General features: G+C 45.7%; 1 protein-coding gene across 1 annotated transcript in view; it reads right to left on the bottom strand.

Annotated features, from left to right (window-relative positions):
* LOC306773726 (fas apoptotic inhibitory molecule 1-like) overlaps positions 1-12,581 on the bottom strand; it is a gene marked incomplete at both ends in the record, with an annotated part of 44,823 nt that overhangs the window by 12,179 nt on the left and 20,063 nt on the right. Inside the window, one exon of the mRNA XM_079263624.1 lies at positions 10,375-10,424. Within this exon, the coding sequence (XP_079119750.1) occupies positions 10,375-10,424 (50 nt within the window). The remainder of the gene's footprint in view (positions 1-10,374; positions 10,425-12,581) is intronic.

Below are 12,581 nucleotides of genomic sequence, written 5' to 3'. Positions count from 1 at the left end.
ACAAGTCACGATAAACCAGAAAAACCTGCAGATACAAAGTCACGACAAGTCATGATAAACCAGAAAAACCTGCAGATACAAAGTCACGACAAGTCACGATAAACCAGAAAAACCTGCAGGTACAAAGTCACGATAAACCAGAAAAACCTGCAGGTACAAAGTCACGACAAGTCACGATAATCCAGAAAAACCTGCAGATACAAAGTCACGACAAGTCACGATAAACCAGAAAAACCTGCAGGTACAAAGTCACGACAAGTCACGATAAACCAGAAAAACCTGCAGGTACAAAGTCACAATAAACCAGAAAAACCTGCAGGTACAAAGTCACGACAAGTCACGATAAACCAGAAAAACCTGCAGATACAGTCACGACAAGTCACGATAAACCAGAAAAACCTGCAGGTACAAATTCACAATAAACCAGAAGAACCTGCAGGTACAAAGTCACGACAAGTCATGATAAACCAGAAAAACCTGCAGATACAAAGTCACGACAAGTCACGATAAACCAGAAAAACCTGCAGATACAAAGTCACGACAAGTCACGATAAACCAGAAAAACCTGCAGGTACAAAGTCACAATAAACCAGAAAAACCTACAGGTACAAAGTCACGACAAGTCACGATAAACCAGAAAAACCTGCAGATACAGTCACGACAAGTCACGATAAACCAGAAAAACCTGCAGGTACAAAGTCACGATAAACCAGAAAAACCTGCAGGTACAAAGTCACAATAAACCAGAAAAACCTGCAGGTACAAAGTCACGACAAGTCACGATAAACCAGAAAAACCTGCAGATACAAAGTCACGACAAATCACGATAAACCAGAAAAACCTGCAGGTACAAAGTCACGACAAGTCACGATAAACCAGAAAAACCTGCAGGTACAAAGTCACGATAAACCAGAAAAACCTGCAGGTACAAAGTCACGATAAACCAGAAAAACCTGCAGGTACAAAGTCATGACAAGTCACGATAAACCAGAAAAACCTGCAGTTACAAAGTCACGACAAGTCACAATAAACCAGAAAAACATGCAGATACAAAGTCACGACAAGTCACGATAAACCAGAAAAACCTGCAGATACAAAGTCACGACAAGTCACGATAAACCAGAATAACCTGCAGGTACAAAGTCACGACAAGTCACGATAAACCAGAAAAACCTGCAGGTACAAAGTCACGATAAACCAGAAAAACCTGCAGGTACAAAGTCACGATAAACCAGAAAAACCTGCAGGTACAAAGTCATGACAAGTCACGATAAACCAGAAAAACCTGCAGTTACAAAGTCACGACAAGTCACAATAAACCAGAAAAACATGCAGATACAAAGTCACGACAAGTCACGATAAACCAGAAAAACCTGCAGGTACAAAGTCACGATAAACCAGAAAAACCTGCAGGTACAAAGTCACGACAAGTCACGATAAACCAGAAAAACCTGCAGATACAAAGTCACGACAAGTCACGATAAACCAGAAAAACCTGCAGGTACAAAGTCACAATAAACCAGAAAAACCTGCAGATACAAAGTCACGACAAGTCACGATAAACCAGAAAAACCTGCAGATACAAAGTCACGACAAGTCACGATAAACCAGAAAAACCTGCAGGTACAAAGTCACAATAAACCAGAAAAACCTGCAGATACAGTCACGACAAGTCACGATAAACCAGAAAAACCTGCAGGTACAAAGTCACGATAAACCAGAAAAACCTGCAGGTACAAAGTCACAATAAACCAGAAAAACCTGCAGGTACAAAGTCACGACAAGTCACGATAAACCAGAAAAACCTGCAGATACAAAGTCACGACAAATCACGATAAACCAGAAAAACCTGCAGGTACAAAGTCACTACAAGTCACGATAAACCAGAAAAACCTGCAGGTACAAAGTCACGATAAACCAGAAAAACCTGCAGGTACAAAGTCACGATAAACCAGAAAAACCTGCAGGTACAAAGTCATGACAAGTCACGATAAACCAGAAAAACCTGCAGTTACAAAGTCACGACAAGTCACAATAAACCAGAAAAACATGCAGATACAAAGTCACGACAAGTCACGATAAACCAGAAAAACCTGCAGATACAAAGTCACGACAAATCACGATAAACCAGAAAAACCTGCAGGTACAAAGTCACGACAAGTCACGATAAACCAGAAAAACCTGCAGGTACAAAGTCACGATAAACCAGAAAAACCTGCAGGTACAAAGTCACGATAAACCAGAAAAACCTGCAGGTACAAAGTCATGACAAGTCACGATAAACCAGAAAAACCTGCAGTTACAAAGTCACGACAAGTCACAATAAACCAGAAAAACATGCAGATACAAAGTCACGACAAGTCACGATAAACCAGAAAAACCTGCAGATACAAAGTCACGACAAATCCCGATAAACCAGAAAAACCTGCAGATACAAAGTCACGACAAGTCACAATAAACCAGAAAAACCTGCAGATAGAAAGTCACGATAAACCAGAAAAACCTGCAGGTACAAAGTCACGATAAACCAGAAAAACCAGAAAAACCTGCAGGTACAAAGACACAATAAACCAGAAAAACCTGCAGGTACAAAGTCACGACAAGTCACGATAAACCAGAAAAACCTGCAGATACAAAGTCACGACAAGTCATGATAAACCAGAAAAACCTGCAGATACAAAGTCACGACAAGTCACGATAAACCAGAAAAACCTGCAGGTACAAAGTCACGATAAACCAGAAAAACCTGCAGGTACAAAGTCACGACAAGTCACGATAAACCAGAAAAACCTGCAGGTACAAAGTCACGACAAGTCACGATAAACCAGAAAAACCTGCAGGTACAAAGTCACAATAAACCAGAAAAACCTGCAGGTACAAAGTCACGACAAGTCACGATAAACCAGAAAAACCTGCAGATACAGTCACGACAAGTCACGATAAACCAGAAAAACCTGCAGGTACAAATTCACAATAAACCAGAAGAACCTGCAGGTACAAAGTCACGACAAGTCATGATAAACCAGAAAAACCTGCAGATACAAAGTCACGACAAGTCACGATAAACCAGAAAAACCTGCAGATACAAAGTCACGACAAGTCACGATAAACCAGAAAAACCTGCAGATACAGTCACGACAAGTCACGATAAACCAGAAAAACCTGCAGGTACAAAGTCACGATAAACCAGAAAAACCTGCAGGTACAAAGTCACAATAAACCAGAAAAACCTGCAGGTACAAAGTCACGACAAGTCACGATAAACCAGAAAAACCTGCAGATACAAAGTCACGACAAATCACGATAAACCAGAAAAACCTGCAGGTACAAAGTCACGACAAGTCACGATAAACCAGAAAAACCTGCAGGTACAAAGTCACGATAAACCAGAAAAACCTGCAGGTACAAAGTCACGATAAACCAGAAAAACCTGCAGGTACAAAGTCATGACAAGTCACGATAAACCAGAAAAACCTGCAGTTACAAAGTCACGACAAGTCACAATAAACCAGAAAAACATGCAGATACAAAGTCACGACAAGTCACGATAAACCAGAAAAACCTGCAGATACAAAGTCACGACAAATCACGATAAACCAGAATAACCTGCAGGTACAAAGTCACGACAAGTCACGATAAACCAGAAAAACCTGCAGGTACAAAGTCACGATAAACCAGAAAAACCTGCAGGTACAAAGTCACGATAAACCAGAAAAACCTGCAGGTACAAAGTCATGACAAGTCACGATAAACCAGAAAAACCTGCAGATACAAAGTCACGACAAGTCACGATAAACCAGAAAAACCTGCAGGTACAAAGTCACGATAAACCAGAAAAACCTGCAGGTACAAAGTCACGACAAGTCATGATAAACCAGAAAAACCTGCAGATACAAAGTCACGACAAGTCACGATAAACCAGAAAAACCTGCAGGTACAAAGTCACGATAAACCAGAAAAACCTGCAGGTACAAAGTCACGACAAGTCACGATAAACCAGAAAAACCTGCAGATAGAAAGTCACGACAAGTCATGATAAACCAGAAAAACCTGCAGGTACAAAGTCACGATAAACCAGAAAAACCTGCAGGTACAAAGTCACGACAAGTCACGATAAACCAGAAAAACCTGCAGATACAAAGTCACGACAAGTCACGATAAACCAGAAAAACCTGCAGGTACAAAGTCACGACAAGTCACGATAAACCAGAAAAACCTGCAGGTACAAAGTCACAATAAACCAGAAAAACCTGCAGGTACAAAGTCACGACAAGTCACGATAAACCAGAAAACCTGCAGATACAGTCACGACAAGTCACGATAAACCAGAAAAACCTGCAGGTACAAATTCACAATAAACCAGAAGAACCTGCAGGTACAAAGTCACGACAAGTCATGATAAACCAGAAAAACCTGCAGATACAAAGTCACGACAAGTCACGATAAACCAGACAAACCTGCAGATACAAAGTCACGACAAGTCACGATAAACCAGAAAAACCTGCAGGTACAAAGTCACGATAAACCAGAAAAACCTGCAGGTACAAAGTCACGACAGGTCACGATAAACCAGAAAAACCTGCAGATACAAAGTCACGACAAGTCACGATAAACCAAAAAAACCTGCAGATACAAAGTCACGACAAGTCACGATAAACCAGAAAAACCTGCAGATACAAAGTCACGACAAGTCACGATAAACCAAAAAAACCTTCAGGTACAAAGTCACAATAAACCAGAAAAACCTGCAGGTACAAAGTCACGACAAGTCAGGATAAACCAGAAAAACCTGCAGGTACAAAGTCACGACAAGTCACGATAAACCAAAAAAACCTGCAGATACAAAGTCACGACAAGTCACGATAAACCAGAAAAACGTGCAGGTACAAAGTCACGATAAACCAGAAAAACCTGCAGGTACAAAGTCACAATAAACCAGAAAAACCTGCAGGTACAAAGTCACAATAAACCAGAAAAACCTGCAGGTACAAAGTCACGACAAGTCACAATGAACCAAAAAAACATGCAGATACAAAGTCACGACAAGTCACGATAAACCAGAAAAACCTGCAGGTACAAAGTCACGACAAGTCACAATAAACCAGAAAAACCTGCAAATACAAAGTCACGACAAGTCACGATAAACCAGAAAAACCTGCAGGTACAAAGTCACGATAAACCAGAAAAACCTGCAGGTATAAAGTCATGATAAACCAGAAAAACCTGCAGATACAAAGTCACGACAAGTCACGATAAACCAGAAAAACCTGCAGGTACAAAGTCACGATAAACCAGAAAAACCTGCAGGTACAAAGTCACAATAAACCAGAAAAACCTGCAGATACAAAGTCACGAAAAGTCACGATAAACCAGAAAAACCTGCAGGTACAAAGTCACAATAAACGAGAAAAACCTGCAGGTACAAAGTCACGACAAGTCACGATAAACCAGAAAATCCTGCAGGTACAAAGTCACGACAAGTCACGATTATCCAGAAAAACCTGCAGGTACAAAGTCACGACAAGTCACGATAAACCAGAAAAACCTGCAGATACAAAGTCACGACAAGTCACAATAAACCAGTAAAACCTGCGGATACAAAGTCATGACAAGTCACGATAAACCAGAAAAACCTGCAGATACAAAGTCACGATAAACCAAAAAAACCGGCAGGCACAAAGTCACAATAAACCAGAAAAACCTGCAGATACAAAGTCACGACAAGTCACGATAAACCAGAAAAACCTGCAGGTACAAAGTCACGACAAGTCACGATAAACCAAAAAAACCTTCAGGTACAAAGTCACAATAAACCAGAAAAACCTGCAGGTACAAAGTCACGACAAGTCAGGATAAACCAGAAAAACCTGCAGGTACAAAGTCACGACAAGTCACGATAAACCAAAAAAACCTGCAGATACAAAGTCACGACAAGTCACGATAAACCAGAAAAACGTGCAGGTACAAAGTCACGATAAACCAGAAAAACCTGCAGGTACAAAGTCACAATAAACCAGAAAAACCTGCAGGTACAAAGTCACAATAAACCAGAAAAACCTGCAGGTACAAAGTCACGACAAGTCACAATGAACCAAAAAAACATGCAGATACAAAGTCACGACAAGTCACGATAAACCAGAAAAACCTGCAGGTACAAAGTCACGACAAGTCACAATAAACCAGAAAAACCTGCAAATACAAAGTCACGACAAGTCACGATAAACCAGAAAAACCTGCAGGTACAAAGTCACGATAAACCAGAAAAACCTGCAGGTATAAAGTCATGATAAACCAGAAAAACCTGCAGATACAAAGTCACGACAAGTCACGATAAACCAGAAAAACCTGCAGGTACAAAGTCACGATAAACCAGAAAAACCTGCAGGTACAAAGTCACAATAAACCAGAAAAACCTGCAGATACAAAGTCACGAAAAGTCACGATAAACCAGAAAAACCTGCAGGTACAAAGTCACAATAAACGAGAAAAACCTGCAGGTACAAAGTCACGACAAGTCACGATAAACCAGAAAATCCTGCAGGTACAAAGTCACGACAAGTCACGATTATCCAGAAAAACCTGCAGGTACAAAGTCACGACAAGTCACGATAAACCAGAAAAACCTGCAGATACAAAGTCACGACAAGTCACAATAAACCAGTAAAACCTGCGGATACAAAGTCATGACAAGTCACGATAAACCAGAAAAACCTGCAGATACAAAGTCACGATAAACCAAAAAAACCGGCAGGCACAAAGTCACAATAAACCAGAAAAACCTGCAGATACAAAGTCACGACAAGTCACGATAAACCAGAAAAACCTGCAGGTACAACGTCACAATAAACAAGAAAAACCTGCAGGTACAAAGTCACAATAAACAAGAAAAACCTGCAGATACAAGGTCACAATAAACAAGAAAAACCTGCAGGTACCAAGTCACGACAAGTCACGATAAACCAGAAAAACCTGCAGGTACAAAGTCACAATAAACAAGAAAAACCTGCAGGTACAAAGTGACGACAAGTCACGATAAACCAGAAAAACCTGCAGATACAAAGTCACGACAAGCCACGATAAACCAGAAAAACCTGCAGGTACAAAGTCACAATAAACCAGAAAAACCTGCAGGTACAAAGTAACGACAAGTCACGATAAACCAGAAAAACCTGCAGGTACAAAGTCACAATAAACAAGAAAAACCTGCAGGTACAAAGTCACGAAAAGTCACGATAAACCAGAAAAACCTGCAGGTACAAAGTCACGACAAGTCACGATAAACCAGAAGAACCTGCAGGTACAAAGTCACAATAAACCAGAAAAACCTGCAGGTACAAAGTCACGACAAGTCACGATAAACCAGAAAAACCTGCAGGTACAAAGTCACGAAAAGTCACGATAAACCAGAAAAACCTGCAGATACAAAGTCACGACAAGTCACGATAAACCAAAAAAACCTGCAGATACAAAGTCACGACAAGTCACAATAAACCAGAAAAACCTGCAGGTACAAAGTCACGACAAGTCACAATAAACCAGAAAAACCTGCAGATACAAAGTCACGACAAGTCACGATAAACCAGAAAAACCTGCAGATACAAAGTCACGACAAGTCACGATAAACCAGAAAAACCTGCAGATACAAAGTCACGACAAACCAGAAAAACCTGCAGGTACAAAGTCACAATAAACCAGAAAAACCTGCAGGTACAAAGTCACGAAAAGTCACGATAAACCAGAAAAACCTGCAGACTGTGTCAGGGATCTGGGTTTTCTAAGGTATTTTTCAGGTTCCACCAGAAGGTGCCAGAGCAACCTTTTCTGGAGGGTGATGTTTTTCCCACAGGTGTGCTGGCCTGCACACCTGTGGAGGATTTGTGATCAACTCCCCACCACTATATTTTGACTTGACTGCCAGTCCTTCGTCGCTTGAGCGTTGAGCCTTGTGGTAAAACCTAAGCCCTCCTGTGATTGCTTGTGTACGCTTGCTTTCTCGAGAAACTTTAAGAATTCTTGATTTTTCAGAAACCAACATCTTGGATTCCCCTAAGCTCCCCGTGATTTCTTCCAGCGGTATTCATCTCCAGCAATCATTTCTTCAATAACCACAACCTGGAATTTTCTTCACTGGCAGTCCTCTGGATCTGGTAATCTTGGTGCTGCCTGTCCGCCCTCCAACGAAAAGACCCTCACTGGCTCCTACTAACAACACCAGTGTTCCCGGATCACCTGACACCACCCTGATTCACAACAACTCTGAACAACTCTGGGGAAGTGAAGTAAATCTTCACTTCCCCAGATATCTATCCATCATTCTGTCACTCATATATCTATCATCATAGAGAACCCAGCCTTCTGATCTCCCAGAACCACATCCCTTCATTCTCCAATACAACTCATTCCAATTCTCCAGAATTGCTTGATTTTGGATGTAGGTCAAACATCTTAGCATCATGACATGTACAAAGTCTCGATAAGTCACAATAAACCAAAGAAAAACCTGCAGGTACAAAGTCCTTCAAGAACCAATGTTCCTGAACGCAGCAGAAAATTTGTTTGGACGGGAGATGAACGGATGTTCCTGAACGCAGCAGAAAGTGGGCGTGGACGGGAGATGAACAGATGTTCCTGAACGCAGCAGAAAGTGGGCGTGGACGGGAGATGAACGGATGTTCCTGAATGCAGCAGGACGTTGGTGTGGATGTGAGATGAACAGATGTTCCTGAACGCAGCAGAAAGTGGGCGTGGACGTTAGATGAACGGATGTTCCTGAACGCAGCAGAAAATTTGTTTGGACGTGAGATGAACGGATGTTTCTGAACGCAGCAGAAAGTGGGCGTGGACATGAGATGAACCGATGTTCCTGAACGCAGCAGAAAGTGGGCGTGGATGTGAGATGAACGGATGTTCCTGAACGCAGCAGAAAGTGGGCGTGGACATGAGATGAACGGATGTTCCTGAACGCAGCAGAAAGTGGGCGTGGACGTGAGATGAACGGATGTTCCCGAACGCCGCAGAAAGTGGGCGTGGATGTGAGATGAACGGATGTTCCTGAACGCAGCAGAAAGTGGGCGTGGACATGAGATGAATGGATGTTCCCGAACGCCGCAGAAAGTGGGTGTGGATGTGAGATGAACGGATGTTCCTGAACGCAGCAGAAAGTGGGTGTGGACGTGAGATGAACGGATGTTCCTGAACGCAGCAGAAAGTGGGCGTGGTCGTGAGATGAACGGATGTTCCTGAACGCAGCAGAAAGTGGGCGTGGACGTGAGATGAACGGATGTTCCTGAACGCAGCAGAAAGTGGGCGTGGACGTGAGATGAACGGATGTTCCTGAACGCAGCAGAAAGTGGGCGTGGACGTGAGATGAATGGATGTTCCTGAACGCAGCAGAAAGTGGGCGTGGACATGAGATGAATGGATGTTCCTGAACGCAGCAGAAAGTGGGCGTGGACATGAGATGAACGGATGTTCCTGAACGCAGCAGAAAGTGGGCGTGGACGTGAGATGAATGGATGTTCCCGAACGCCGCAGAAAGTGGGTGTGGATGTGAGATGAACGGATGTTCCTGAACGCAGCAGAAAGTGGGTGTGGACGTGAGATGAACGGATGTTCCTGAACGCAGCAGAAAGTGGTCGTGGACGTTAGATGAACGGATGTTCCTGAACGCAGCAGAAAATTTGTTTGGACGTGAGATGAACGGACGTTCATGAGCGCAGCAGAAAGTGGACGTGGATGTGAAATGAACGGACGTTCCTGAACGGAGCAGAAAGTGGGCGTGGACATGAAATGAACGGACGTTCCTGAACGCAGCAGAAAGTGGGCGTGGACGTGAGATGAACGGATGTTCCTGAACGCAGCAGAAAGTGGATGTGGATGTGAAATGAACGGATGTTCCTGAATGGAGCAGAAAGTGGGCATGGGCGTGGACGTGAAATGAACGGACGTTCCTGAACGCAGCAGAAAGTGGGCGTGGACGTGAGATGAACGGATGTTCCTGAATGCAGCAGAAAGTGGGCGTGGACGTAAGATGAACGGATATTCCTGAACGCAGCAGAAAGTGGGCGTGGACGTAAGATGAACGGATATTCCTGAACGCAGCAGAAAGTGGGCGTGGACGTGAGATGAACGGACGTTCCTGAACGCCGCAGAAAGTGGGCGTGGACGTGGTTTTAGGTAATTTAACGTCTCGGTTTGGTGGCAGCAGATGCTGGATAATAAACAACTGGAGAGCAGTCCTATTATAAACCCTTCATTAATATCATCATCGAAATCTTTGTAACAGCTAAACTGTATGTCATGACGAGAACATGTCATCTACATGCTGGAACCATGGTGGAAGGCGGATTGTCCTGTGTGATCAGCTTCCCTCACCGTTGTGTCCATCTTCTGTCCATTGCACCAAACGTCCATGGTGTCCTTTTCTGTTGGAAAGAATACGTGAGAGGTGTGTTTAATGCAGCAGCGGCTCAATCCATCCATCCATCTTCTGCCGCTTATCCGGGGTCGGGTCGCGGGGGCAGCAGCCTAAGCAGGGAAGCCCAGACTTCCCTCTCCCCAGCCACATTTGCCAACTCTGCGGGGGGGATCCCGAGGCGTTCCCAGGCCAGCCGAGAGATATAATCCCTCCAGCGTGTCCGGGGTCTTCCCCGGGGTCTCCTCCCAGAGGGACGTGCCTGGAACACCTCACCAGGGAGGTCCAGGAGGCATCCTGACCAGATGCCCGAGCCACCTCAACTGGTTCCTCTCGATGCGGAGGAGCAGCGGCTCTAGTCTGAGCCGCTCCCGGATGACCGAGCTCCTCACCCTATCTCTAAGGGAGAGCCCGGCCACCCTGCGGAGGAAACTCATTTCAGCCGCCTGTATACGAGATCTCCTTCTTTCGGTCACGACCCACAGCTCATGACCATAGGTGAGGGTAGGAACGTAGATCAACTGGTAATTCTTCACCACGACAGACCGGCGCAGAGTCCGCATTACTGCAGATGCCGCACCGATCCGTCTGTCGATCTCACGCTCCATCCTTCCCTCACTCGTGAACAAGACCCCGAGATATTTAAACTCCTCCACTTGAGGCAGGACCTGACTCCCGACCCGGAGAGGGCAATCCACCCTATTCCGGCTGAGGACCATGGTCTCAGATTTGGAGGTGCTGATTCTCATCCCAGCCGCTTCACACTCGGCCGCGAATCGCTCAAGCGAGAGCTGGAGATCACGACCAGATGAAGCCAACAGGACCACGTCATCCGCAAAAAGCAGGGACCCAATCCTGAGGCCACCAAGCCGGATCCCCTCAACACCTCGGCTGCACCTAGAAATTCTGTCCATATAAGTTATGAACAGAATCGGTGATAAAGGGCAGCCTTGGCGGAGTCCAACCCTCACCGGAAACGAATCCGACTTACTACGGGCAATGCGGACCAAGCTCTGACACCTGTCGTACAGGGACCGGACAGCTCGTACAAGGGGGTCCGGTACCCCATACTCCCGGAGTACCCCCCACAGGAGCCCCCGGGGGACACGGTCGAACGCCTTCTCCAGGTCCACAAAGCACATGTAGACTGGTTGGGCAAACTCCCATGCCCCCTCCAGGACCCCAAAGAGGGTATAGAGCTGGTCCACTGTTCCGCGACCAGGACGAAAACCACACTGCTCCTCCACAATCCGAGATTCGACTATCTGGCGGACCCTCCTCTCCAGGACCCCTGAATAGACCTTACCAGGGAGGCTGAGGAGTGTGATTCCCCTGTAATTGGAACACACCCTCCGGTCCCCCTTCTTAAAAAGGGGGACCACCACCCCAGTCTGCCAATCCAGCGGCACTGCCCCCGATGTCCATGCGATGCTGCAGAGGCGTGTCAGCCAGGACAGCCCCACAGCATCCAGAGCCTTAAGGAACTCCGGGCGGATCTCATCCACCCCCGGGGCCTTGCCGCCAAGGAGCTTTTTAACCACCTCAGTGACTTCAGCCCCAGAGATAGGAGAGTCCACCCCTGAGTCCACCAGCTCTGCTTCCTCGTCGGAAGACGTGTTGGTAGGATTGAGGATGTCTTCGAAGTATTCCTTCCACCGACCCACTACGTCCCGAGTTGAGATCAGCAGCTCCCCACCTCCACTGTACACAGTGTTGATGGAGCACTGCTTCCCCCTCCTGAGCCGCCGAATGGTGGACCAGAATCTCCTCGAAGCCGTCCAGAAGTCTTTCTCCATGGCCTCGCCGAACTCCTCCCATGCCCGAGTTTTTGCCTTGGCGACAGCCGAGGCCGCATGCCGCTTAGCCTGTCGGTACCCATCAGCTGCCTCCAGAGTCCCACAGGCCAAGAAGGCCCGATAGGACTCCTTCTTCAGCTTGACAGCATCCCTCACTGCTGGTGTCCACCAACGAGTCCTGGGATTGCCGCCACGACAGGCACCAACGACCTTACAGCCACAGCTCCAGCTGGCCGCCTCAGCAATAGAGGCACGGAACACAGCCCATTCGGACTCAATGTCCCCCGCCTCACTCGGGACAAGGTTGAAGCTCTGTTGAAGGTGGGAGTTGAAGCTCGCTCTGACGGGGGACTCAGCCAGACGTTCCCAGC

Source organism: Telmatherina bonti (assembly GCF_933228915.1).
Source record: "Telmatherina bonti genome assembly, chromosome: 24".
Taxonomy (NCBI): Eukaryota; Metazoa; Chordata; class Actinopteri; order Atheriniformes; family Telmatherinidae; genus Telmatherina; species Telmatherina bonti.
This window is presented reverse-complemented; position numbering and strand designations above follow the sequence as displayed.